The sequence below is a fragment of the Hemitrygon akajei genome, chromosome 11, assembly GCF_048418815.1.
Source record: "Hemitrygon akajei chromosome 11, sHemAka1.3, whole genome shotgun sequence".
Taxonomy (NCBI): Eukaryota; Metazoa; Chordata; class Chondrichthyes; order Myliobatiformes; family Dasyatidae; genus Hemitrygon; species Hemitrygon akajei.
In genome coordinates, this window is record NC_133134.1 from 158,417,273 (window position 1) to 158,429,699 (window position 12,427).

General features: G+C 44.6%; 1 protein-coding gene across 2 annotated transcripts in view; it reads left to right on the plus strand.

Moving 5' to 3' along the window:
- Window positions 1-2,483: 2,483 nt before the first annotated feature.
- The window catches only part of plcg1 (phospholipase C, gamma 1), a 184,650-nt gene continuing 174,706 nt past the window's right edge, over window positions 2,484-12,427 (plus strand). The window contains exon 1 of one of the 2 annotated variants that reach the window (XM_073062029.1): window positions 2,484-3,511. In XM_073062029.1, the coding sequence (XP_072918130.1) occupies window positions 3,286-3,511 (226 nt within the window). In that variant the 5' untranslated portion in view covers window positions 2,484-3,285. The remainder of the gene's footprint in view (window positions 3,512-12,427) is intronic. The other variant, XM_073062028.1, reaches the window with a different exon arrangement.

The window sequence follows — 12,427 nt, forward strand, 5'->3', positions numbered from 1 at the left end:
GGTTTTATAAATGGGTTAATAAAATATCATTCAGAATGCAGGTAGTACACAGCGCAGGTAAACAGTAAGCAGGAAACAGCTTGCTGTCCTAGTGGTGGCAGAGTATTCATTACCCTCACAGCCTGGGGGAAGAAGCTGTTACCCAGTCTGGCAGTCCTAGTCCTGATGTTCCTGTACCTCCCTCCTGACAGTAATGGGTCAAAGAGATTATGGGATGGGTGGCAGGGATCCTCAAGCATGCTTTGTGCCCTTCATATACAACACTCCTGGCAAGTACCACAAACAGGGGGTGAGGGAGACCCTGGTGATTCTCTCGGTGATTCTTACTGTCCTCTGTAGGGTCTTGCGGTCTGATGCCTTACGGCTTCCGTACCACACAATGATGAAGCCAGACAGGACCTTCTCAATGGTGCTCCTGCAGAAAGTTTTCAGAAGTGTGTGGTGGGGGAGGCATGCGGGGAGTATTCCTCGCCTCAATCTCCTCAGAAAACGTAGGTGCTGCAGTGTCATCTTCACTAGTGACGAGGTGTTGTGGATCCAGGTTAGATCGTCTCTTAAGTGCACACTAAGGAACTTCAGGATTGTTTATTGTTTTCTTCAGTACACAAGTGTAAAGGAGAATGAAATGACTGTTACACCGAATAAATATGATGAGTATTAAAAACACAATAAATATAAATATATAAAGCACCCTATAATGCACAATGTACAGTTAATTGTTGAGCGTAGCTGCATACAGGTAAGAGTAGCTTATGTACATAGATTGATTGTATTTAGATAAAGTCAATACATCTAAACTAATCTTAGATGGGTGCGTGGAATGCATTGCCGGTGGCAGTGGTAAAAACGGAATCAATAGGGTCTTCTAAGAGCCTCTTAGATAGTACATGGAGCTTCGAAAAATAGAGGGCTATGCGCTAGGGAAATTCTAGGCAGTCTCTACAGTAGGTTACATGGTCAGCACAACCGGATTGCCGGAGAAAGACACGTATTTAATATTTCAGGTCTCCGACCTTTCATTAGAACCTTTCCACGTGTTATTTTAATTCCCCTTATTGCATCGTGGATGTTCCCACTTCTCTCGGCCATGTGCTGTAAATTTAATCTGCTGTAAATTTCTATGTTCTATGTTAATCTTATGTATTCTATGTAGATCATAAATTGTACTCTGTTTATTGGAAGGTGCCCAAGTCATTGATTGTCACAATCCTTCTGTCATTAGAGCGACAAACTATCAGCCGGAGGATCTCAGCACTTTGAGCAGAATCTGCGAAGGAAATGTTTTATGCCGAAACACTTCATCAGGATTGATGCTGGGTTTTGACCCCAAAGCTTTGACAATTTCTTTCCCCCACAGATGCTGCTCGACCCATTGAGGTCTTCCAGCAGATGGTCTATTGCTCCAGGTTCCACCATGTGCGTACTTGCTCAGGGCACCAAACGCACTAATGCAGAAATCTCTTTCATGTTTTCAAAATCTTCAAAAGGCAAAATCAGAACGAGAATCAGAATCTGGCTTAGTATCACCGGCATATGTCTTGTAGTTTGTTGTTTTTGCGGCAGCAGTACATAGCAATACATAATAACAAGAACTGTGAATTGCTGTAAGAGTTAAATTAAATAAGTAGTGCAATAAAAAATAGCGAGGTGGTGTTCATGGCTACTGTTTCCTCTCCGTTTTCACTATTGCCAGTCATGAAATTCCCGGGTGGAGACTCAGGAATACCATCACACTTGGATGTAGAAGGATTCTTCATTGCTGTTCCCTGATCAGCTTTGTTTTACCAGTCCGGGTTGTCAGCCCTGAGCTGAACCTGGAGAACCGGTGCCCGGGTCCACTCCAAGTCTGGCCTCTACTCTTTGACCTTGCGACCCCACCAAGAGCCAAAGCATTAAACCCCTGACTCCAGCCAGTATAGCTCTCCAGGTCACTGAGGCATGCAAGCCTCCAAACCACGGCAAGGTTTGGTCCTCTTGTTGGAATATTTTTATTGTAATTTAAACTTTTAGTTACGTATTGCAATGTACTATTCCTGCAAAACAACAAATTTCACGACATCTGCCAGTAATATTAAACCCGATTTTAAGTTAGAGATTTCTGGTCCAAAAGGCACAATCATAGTAATATTTGCAGAAAAGAAGGGACTGGAAATACTCATAAGGTCAGGTAGCATTGCCGGAGGGAGACACATATTTAATATTTCAGGTCTCCGACCTTTAATCAGAACCTTTCCACGCGTTATTTTAATTCCTCTTATTGCATCCTGGACGTTCGCACTTCTCTCGGCCAACTAAATGTTCAAGATTGAATGAGCTACGCAATATCAAACAGTCGGCTCTTGTATCTCCAGTGCTTGGATCCGATTTGTAATGTATCCCAAGTAACAGGGTGCCTTTTGTTTACAGGCGTACGCAGAGCTTAATGCTTCCAGCGTGAAAAAAAAAGTTGGTTGTAAATATGCGGCGTGCGGTATGCTGCAACGTATCTCCTGTCCGCCGCGGCTACTTCGGCTTTGGACATGCCTGCGTGTGGAGGATGATGTCGAGGGGGAGGAAGGAGCCGGGGAATTGGCTGAGATGTGCTTGCCGCGGTGATGCGAGGCTGGGAGACGGCGAGCCCTGAAGTGCGGCAGTCATTGTTCGGAGGTGGAGGCGAGGGGAGGGGGAAGGGTGTAAAAGTCTCGCATTTGTGTATCCTGGGGCCGTATGGAGTGCGAGTCCGGCCTTTTGAGTAAAATGCGGAGTGCATGCAACAAAAGCTGCGCACCGGGAAGACGAACCCTTCAGAAAGGAAGCAGTTTTTGCTAAATATATTGGATGCAGAACGGCAAAAAGGTTGGGGGGGGGGGGTGAAGAAATCAGAGATTTTCAGCCGGTTTGGTTAGAAGGTACACTGAATGTGATGTCGGCAAGACGCTACCATAACTTCCGGACCGTCGCATTTTTTAATTGAGAGTGGTGCAGTTTTTTTTTGTAATCAGTAACTACGGGGACTGGGAAGAAGAAGGAAGCCGTGAAGGAGCAGAGGGGGGGTTGGAAAGCGGCGCATGCAGCAGCGAAGAGCTCAAGGCTTTGTGGAGGTTCCTCGCCCCTGTCCGCCGAACAATAGAATTGACCCTGAAAACTCATTGAGGGGAAGGCTTGTCACTCTTCCTTCCAGACCCTCGGGGGCTTTTACCGTGCAAATCCTCCCTGTGCATTAAAGGCGTGCGGGGACGCGCACACGCGGACGCGGAATCCTTTTTTTTCTTCTTCACACACACACTCATTTATAAGGAAAGGGACATGGCTGTTGCAGGAGGGCTATTCCACCATGGGATGCCACAACTCGACCACGGGGTCCAGAGCGAAACCCAAATCGCGGAGCTGTGCAGGAGTTTAGAAGTGGGCACCGTCATCACTCTGTACTTCTCCAAGAAGTCGCAGAGGCCGGAGAGGAGAACCCTTCAGGTGAAGCTGGAGACCCGGCAGATAATCTGGAGCCGGGGTCCCGAAAAAGTGGAAGGAGAAAGTAAGTTGCTTATCGCTGCGCATTAACATTGAGGACCCTAACTTTGGGAATTGTTTATACCCCCCCCCCCCTCCCAGTTCCAAAATGTTCACAGAGACGGAGGTAAAACAGAAAGGGTTAGAAATGCTCAGCAGTTCGGACAGCAACTGCGGAAAGAGGAGCCGTTTATGTTTCAGAGAACAGGTTTGGTCAATCAATGGTGATGTAGTATGGGGAAGGAACATGGCAGAAATACTCAGCAAGTTGGTCAGTTTCTCAGAATCTGGTTTAATATCACTTAATATGTTATGAACTTTGTTGTTTTGCAGCAATAGATTGCAATAACTAAAAAAACTTTAAATTGCAATCAGAAATAAATATAAATTAGTACAAAACAGGAGTAAAACAGTGAGGTAGTGTACATGGATTAAGTGTCCATTTTCAGAAATCTGATGGTAGAGGGGAAGAAGCTGCTCCTGAAATACTGAGTGTGGGAAGAGAAACAGTTTTATGTTTCGGCGAACAGATTTGGTGAATCGGTGGCAATGTCTGGGTAAGGGAGCTGCCAGAGATGCACAGCAAGTCGGTCAGCATCTGTGGAGGGAGGGAAGTTGCTGGTCTGGTAACCATTCCATCAGAAGGGGTTTTGATGAAAGGACACCAGTCTGGAATGTTGGCTTTGTGTCTCCCTCCACACACTGCAAAGCAAAAGAATACTCACTCATAGCGGATGGAAACTAAGTGTTGGACCTGATTGTGAAACTCAGGGTCACGGATGGCTTGGGATTTTCAATTATAATTCCCATGTTGTTCCCTGTTACATGGAAGTCTGTGCATCTTGAAACGTTGATACCTGGTATATTTTAGGTTTAGTGATGTGGTACAATGATTGGAGGTGGTTAATGACGGGTTGTGCAAACCTGAAATACATTTCCTTGAGGAAGTTGAAAGATATCTGATCAAGGTGTGTGAAACAGCTACAAAGGATTTTATTAAACTTGGATCTGAGAAGCTGTTTTTTGTGGCCAGCAGTTATTGACAAGGGTTTATGATCTTTAGAAGTTAGTGAGGCCATACAGGGATGATATTAGGAAGTGTTATTTTAGACCCAAGAGTGCCTGCAGATGCTGGAAATCCAGAGCAACACGCTCAAAATGCTGGAGGAGGTCGAGCAGCATCTGTGGAGAGGAATAAACAGTCGATCGGGACTGGAGAGGAAGGGGGAAAGAGCCAGAATTAGAAATTGGTGAGAGGGGAAGGACTACGCGGTGACAGGTGAGACCAGGTGAATGGGAGGGGAGATGAAGTGAGAAGCCGGGAGGTGGTAGGTGGAAAAGGTAAAGGGTTGAAGGAGGAATCCGATAGGAGAGCAGAGTGGACCATGGGGAAAAAGAGTAGGAGAAGGGGTACCAGAGGGAGATGATGGCCAGGTGAGGAGAAGACGAGGTAGGTGGGGGACCCATAAAGGGGAATGGAAAAAGGAAAAGGTGAGGGGGTTGGGAAGTTGGAAATCAATACTTATGCTGTCAGACAGATATGAGGTGTTGCTCCTCAAACCTGAGAATGTCCTCATTATGGCAGTAGAGGAGGCCATAGACCGACATATCAGAATGGGAGTGGGAGGTAAAATTAATATGGGTGAGGCAGCTATGTGCCTAGACTGAGAATGAGATGTTTTTCCTGAAACTTAATGTTTGAGCTTGTTAAGAGAACACACGATGATTTATCAACCTGCAATGTTTTAGAATTTAGAGTCAGTGCAGAAGCAGGCACTTTTGAGCGACTGAGTCTGTTCCAGCCATCAAGCACCCATTGACATTGATCCCACTCTGTCACCCCCAGTATCCCCGCAACTCCCACAGATATTACCCCTCACCGACACACTACAGTGACCAGTTAACCTACCCTTGGGGGGGGGGTGGGGGGTTGGGAGTAAACCAGAATGCACTTAGGAAAGCCCCGCGGTCAGAGGGCAAGGGTGCAGACTCAACCCAGAGTGCGAGATAAAGCAGAGGCCAATTGGCAGGAGGCAAAGGGTGGGAATAAAGGGAGCCTTGTCTGGTTGGCTGCTAGTGACCTGTGGTGTTTCTCAAAGGTCTGTATTGGGACCGATTCCTTTTACGTTATATGTAAATAATTTGGATGATGGAATTGGTGACTTAGTTGCAAAGTTTGCAGATGATATGAAGATGGGTTGAGGGGCAGGTAGTTTTAAGGAAGTAGAGAGGCTACTTCCTTAAATACAAAAATCCGTGGCGCAAAGGGATTTAGGAGTCCTTATGGGGATTCCCTAAAGATTATTTAGCAGGTTGAGTCTATGGTGAGGAAGGCAAATGCAATGTTAGCATACATTTCAAGAGGACTAGAATGTAGAAGCAAGGATGTAATGCTCAGACTTTATAAAGCACTGTTGAGGCCTCACTTGGAGTATTGTGAGCAGTTTTTGGGCCCCCTATCTTAGAAAGGATACGCTCAAACTGGAGAGGCTCAAAGGAGGTTCATGAAAATGATTCCAGGATTGATTGGCTTGTCATATGAAGAGCCTTTGATGGCTCTGGGCCTGTATGCTCTGGAATTTAGAGGAATGAGCGGTGATCTCTTTGAAACCTATCGAATGGTGAAAGGCCTTGATAGAGTGTTTGTGGAGAGGATGTTTCCTACGGTGGAAGAGTCTGAGATCAGAGGACACAGCCTCAGAATAGAGGCATGTCTTTTTAGAATGGAGATGAGGAGGAATTTCTCCTCATAATCTTTGATGCCATTACTAATCATAAGTCTTTCAACCTCCATTTTAAGTATATTTAATTACTTAGCCTCCAAAGCCATCCATAGCAATGAATTTAAAGAGCAAACACGAGGAAATCTGCAGATGCTGGAAGTTCAAACAACAACACACACAAAATGCTGGTAGAACACAGCAGGCTAGGCAGAATCTATAGGGAGAAGCGCTGTTGACGTTTCGGGCTGAGACCCTTCGTCAGGGCTAACTGAAAGGAAAGATAGTAAGAGATTTGAAAGTAGAGGGGGGAGGGGGAAATGCGAAATGATAGGAGTAGACCGGAGGGGGTGGGATGAAGCTAAGAGCTGGAAAGGTGATTGGCGAAAGTGGTACAGAGCTGGAGAAGGGAAAGGATCATGGGATGGGAGGCCTAAGGAGAAAGAAAGGAGGGCGGGGGAGCACCAGAGGGAGATGGAGAACAGGCAAACAACTAAATATGTCAGGGATGGGGTAAGAAGGGGAGGAGGGGCATTAACAGAAGTTAGAGAAGTCAATGTTCATGCCATCAGGTTGGAGGCTACCCAGCCGGTATATAAGGTGTTGTTCCTCCAACCTGAGTTTGGATTCATTTTGACAATAGAGGAGGCCATGGATAGACATAACAGAATGGGAATGGGACGTGGAATAAATTCATTGCAATGAATTCCCAGATTCACCCCCCTCTGGCTGAAGAATTTCCTCCTCATCTCTGTTCTAAAAAGTTAACAAATTTCACGTCACATGCCGGTGATAATAAACCTGATTCTGATTCTAAAGGGACGTCCTTGCATCCTGTGAGGCTGTGCCCTCTGGGCCTAGACTCTCCCACTATAGGAAACATCCTCTCCAGATCCACTCTATTTCGCCCTTTCAATATTTAGTAGGTTTCAATGAGATTCCCCCCCCTCCCCCACCCCTTACAACTCCTCATATGTTAAACATTTTCATTTCTGGGATCATTCTTATGAACCTTCTCTGGATTCTCTCCAATGCAAGAACATCTGTTGTTAGATAAGAGGCGCAGAACTGCCCACAATACTCCAACCGTAGTCTGACCAGTGCCTTATAAAGCCTCAGCATTACATCCTTGCTTGTGTACTCTAGTCCTCTTGAAATGAACACTAACATTGCATTTTCCTTCCTTACTACCGACTCAACCTGCAAGTTGACCTTAAGGGCATCCTCCACGAGGTCTTGGATCATAAGCTGTGAGGCAGTGTGATAATAGAAACTTTGTCCCAAAATCTATGTGTTTATGGTCAAGTTTTCATAACCACAGGTTATTAGGTAAGCAAGTGATAGGATCAAAAGCACATCAGTAAGAGTGGAATTTTGGCTGTGAAATGTTTTTAAAGACGATTCTGTGTATAAAGACCTTTTCAAACCTTGAGGACTCAAGGAATTTGACAGCCAAAGAAATGTTTTATTAGTAAGTTTTAGTAATACCAGTTTTGTACGAGCAGTGATGTGGTAGTGACCAAGTAGCGCCTCTGATATTCTCTGGCTGGGAACGTGAAGATAAGTTGTCTGCTTGAATTTGAAATTATGTCCTTGGCTCACCTATGTGAGACAACAGGAAAGGATACTTTTGGAGCCTCCAGTGGTGTTGGTGTGTTAATCTGGTCTGTTCGTTGAGTAGGACAAATAACTATGATCTTTAGTTGTGCTGCTGACTGAGATGTGGTTGATGTCTGCCTGGTGATTGAGGGGGCAGAATGGTTTTATTTCTGTTGTATGTACTGAACCATTTCCCCTTGCCTCTGATGCATTGGTTAGAATTGAATGGAGGAAGATGTGTCCCATTTGCAACATTTTGTAGGGATTCTTGTTCCTTGGCATTGAGGACAAGTCGCTGCACTTGGTTTTACTTGATAAGACCATGAGACATAAGAGCAGGACAAGGCCGTTTGGCCCATTGAGTCTGTTCTGTCATTTTATCATGGCTGATCCAATTTTTCTCCCGGCCCCAATCTCCTGCCTTCTCCCCATATCCCTTCATGCCCTGACCAATCAAGAATATATCAACCTGTGCCTTAAAAATAAAGACTTGGCTTCTGCAGGTGCTTATGGCAAGGAAATCTACAGATTCGCCACTCTCTGGCTAAAGAAATTCCTCCTCATCTCCATTTGAAAAGGACACCCCTGTGTGTGCTCTGGTCTTAGACTCCCACCATAGGAAACATCCTGTCCAGATCCACTCTGTCAAGGCCTTCGACCATTCAGAAGTTTCAGTGATGAGACCATTGTGGGAACTGCCATGAAACAGATTTCTGAACTGGTTCACTGTTCTTTCTGTGGCTGGGAGGAGACAATAGATCTTGTATTTATAGAGTGTATTGCTGGTCAGTTGTGCAGTGGCACCCGCACTAGACTTCAAGGTGAGTGGTCGCGGGTTCGAACCCAGCCTGCTCCTTGCACGCTTTCCGTCCGAGCTGGGTTGAGCGTCAAGCTAGCAATTTGGACTCTCAAAAAAAAAGTCAGAATGCTAAAGAAACGACAGTTGCCTCCCAGTGTGCCACAAGGTGTGGTGAGGAGCAATGATATGGAGTGTGAGAGGTTGCAGCCCCTGTTTGAGTGTCTGAAGGGGCTGCTCCTCAAGTTCTGGTTGCACTTCAGCCCTGCACTTCTGATCTACGGTCCCCTAGTCAGGGGATCGTCTGGTAGCCTTGATCCTAGGCCTGGCCATTCACAGGTCCAGGCGATGGGGAGTTGACAGCTCTGCCTGAGCTGCATATTTGCCCCTTTTCCAGGGTTATGTCTGTGCCTAAGTGTACTTGGGGGAAAGAGCGTACAGTCTCTATGGGCACAGTGGGAAAGTTCTGAGAACAGTGGCTCCGCAAGGGCTTGTAGGCGTAAACTTTTGTATGTTTGTGGGGAAAAAAACAGCGGACCACCCCTGGACAGGGTAGAAGGTTCCTTGCTGGGTGGTGTGAGAGGTAGAAAGCTACTTCAAAGTTCAAAGTAAATTTATTATCAAGGTATGGATATTTCACCATATACTACCGTGATTAATTTCCTTGCAGGGAGTTTCAGGAAAGTAATGATGCATAATGGAATTTATTAAAAATATGTACATAAATGAAGACTGACGTGCAACTAATGTGCAAAATAAGACAAAATTTTCAAGTAAAAAGATATAAATAATTCTGTGAGAATGAGTTGTCGATTCTTTGAAAGCAAGTCTTAAATTAACGGAATTAGTTCAAGATTGTTGATTGTTACACTTCAGTACACAAGCATAGAGAGCAAAATGATTGTTACTCCGGATCCACTGCAGCATAAGAAAATACAATATGCATGAGTTCAGAGGTATGATGAGTGAAGTTATCTGTGCCACTTCAGGAGCCTGATCATCGTAGGATAATAACTGTTCCTGAACCTGGTGGTGTGGGGCCTATGGTCGCAGTAAGAAGAGAGCTTGGCCTGGATGGTGGGTGAACTTGATGATGGATGCTGCTTTTTTTGTGGCAACACTCCATGTGAATGTGCTCAGTGGTAGGAAGGGCTTTGCCTGTGATGGAGTGGACTAAATCTGCCTCTGCTGCCTAATCAGGGCTTCTCGGCTATGAGAACCTGCAGAGTACTATTGATCAAGCACTCTTCAGCATGGCTCATTTCAAATGCCATTTCCAATTAATGTCATGCAGTGACGTGTCTTTTCCCCTTATACTCACAGACCTGTGGCTTCTATGAAAACTTCCCTCATTTATCTCTGGATTCCAATATGTCGGGTTTTTCTTATTTCATTTGAAGTGTTTTTTTTCTCTGTGCTGTGCACATCACTGTGGAAGTCTGGCATTTATCGACCCATTTGCCATGAATTTTATTTACTGGCGCACATCAGGGGTCTGTTAGGAATCGCAAACAGACACAGGAATGGTCAGGCATCTTCAGTGGAACAAGAAACTGAGTTAACTTTACAGTTCTGACACCCTTCTTGCCTGACCCGTGGAGTGTTTCTCGCATTTCCTGTTTTTATTTCCAATGTGTCTTCCTCGTTTTGATTTCCATTGACAGCTAAGCTATGTTGACAGGTCTGAAGTTGTGTCCCAGGCAAAAATATGTAAGGATGGCAGGTTTCCCTGTTTTTAATAGGAATGGTTGTGTCCTTGCGTTGATCTGGTAGGATTTTAATATGAATTTATTAGTGTAAGTTTATCACATTGTCACACAGGATATTGTGTCAGGAGGTGCAGAAGCCTTAGGTCCCACGCCACTGGGACCAGAAACAGTTATTACTCTTCAGTCATCAGGGATAACTTCACTCACCCCAACATTGAAACTGATTCCACAACCCATGGACTCAGTTTCAAAGATTCTACAACTCATGCTCGCAATGTTAATTATTTATTTATTGTATTTGCAGATTTTGTCATCTTTTGCACAGTGGTTGTTTGCCAGTCATTGTGTGTGCTTTTTAATTGATTCTACTGCATTTCTTTGTTCTTTTGGGAATGCCCGCAAAAAAGTACCTCAGGTGATATATACGTACTTTGATAATGCATTTACTTTGAACTTTTTTTTGTCATTGTAAGAGTAGACCTGTACAGATGCTCAGCATAGTATCATCAATCGATTGTGCCAACATGCCCTTTATTTTCTCCTCCAATACTGTGTGGAAATATTTATGTATTTTAATTATATTTTAGTTATACAAATAATAATGCAAGAGATCTGCAGATGCTAGAAATATTGAGCAACAAACACAAAATGCTGGAGGAACTTGGGCAACATCCATAGAGGGAAGTAAGCACTCATCGTTTCAGGTCTTTATTCTTTGGAGCCTAGAAGGTTGAGGGGGGGCTTGATAGAGATATTTAAAATTATGAGGGGGATGGATAGAGTTGACATGGATAGGCTTTTTCCATTGAGAGTAGGGAAGATTCAAACAAGAGGACATGAGTTGAGAGTTAGGGGGCAAAAGTTTAGGGGTAACACGAGGGGGAACTTGTTTACTCAGAGAGTGGTAGCTGTGTGGAACAAGCTTCCAGTAGAAGTGATAGAGGCAGGTTCAATTTAAAGTAAAATTGGACAGGTATATGGACAGGAAAGGAATGGAGGGTTATGGGCTGAGTGCAGGTCAGTGGGACTAGGTGAGAGTAAGCGTTCGGCACAGACTAGAAGGCCTGTTTCCGTGCTGTAACTGTTATATGGACCTGATAAAGGGTCTTGGCCAGAAACATCAGCTGTTTATTCCTTTCCAGGGATGTGGTCTGACCTGCTGAGTTCCTTCAGCATTTTGTATGTGTTACCACATTACCAAATAACCTCCAACACAGCAGCATCTTTCAGCAATCTGAGGACTCTTTCCTATCTATGCCTTTTCATTATTGATCATCTTAAGAGTTGCATATAAAGGTGCAGCAGGAACTATGAATGGATTACTTGTGAAATTGTTAGCTGGGACTCAAGAGCAATCCCTTCTCCAAGATCTTTTAGTTTCTTGATATTCATTGTGTAGGTCCAGTCAGGGAGAGTTTTCTCATTTAAAAAAAAAGCTTTGGCTTTGTAAGTTCAAGCCAGAATGTGAGGAATTGGAGGAGAAGAATCTGATGATTATACACTCAGTGGCCACTTTATTAGGTACAAGATGTACTTAATAAAGTGGCCACTGAGTATACATTCATAGTCATCTGCTGCTTCAACCCTTCCGATTCAAGATTCAACCTGTGTTCAGAGATGTTCTTCTGCACGCCACTGTTGTGATGTGTGGTTATTTGAGTCACTGTCGCCTTCCTGTCAGCCTGAACCAGTCTGGCCATTCTCCTCTGACCTCGCTCATTAACAAGGCTGTTTCACCCACTGAACAGCCAGTACTTGGATGTTGTTTTTGGTTTTTTTGCACCATTCTCGTGCACTCAGTCTGTGTTTATTTGTCTGATCAGGAGCAACCACCACTTTGACTCTCTCAAGAACACGGATGAAAGGAAAATGGCGGGTTATGGGCTGTGTAGGAGGGAGGGGTTAGATCGATCTTGGAATAAGTTCATATAGGTTGGCACAACATTGTGGGCTGAAGGGCCTGTGTTCTGTTCTGTTCTACCTGCAAACGTTACACAGTCAATAGGAGAGCTCCTTCAGCAGAATAAAGTGGACACTTTAAGTGGGTCTTTTCAGCCACATCTCCTGAATCATTTGTATTTGTTGTCTTGATCTGTTGTTGGTGGGGAGGAAGGGAT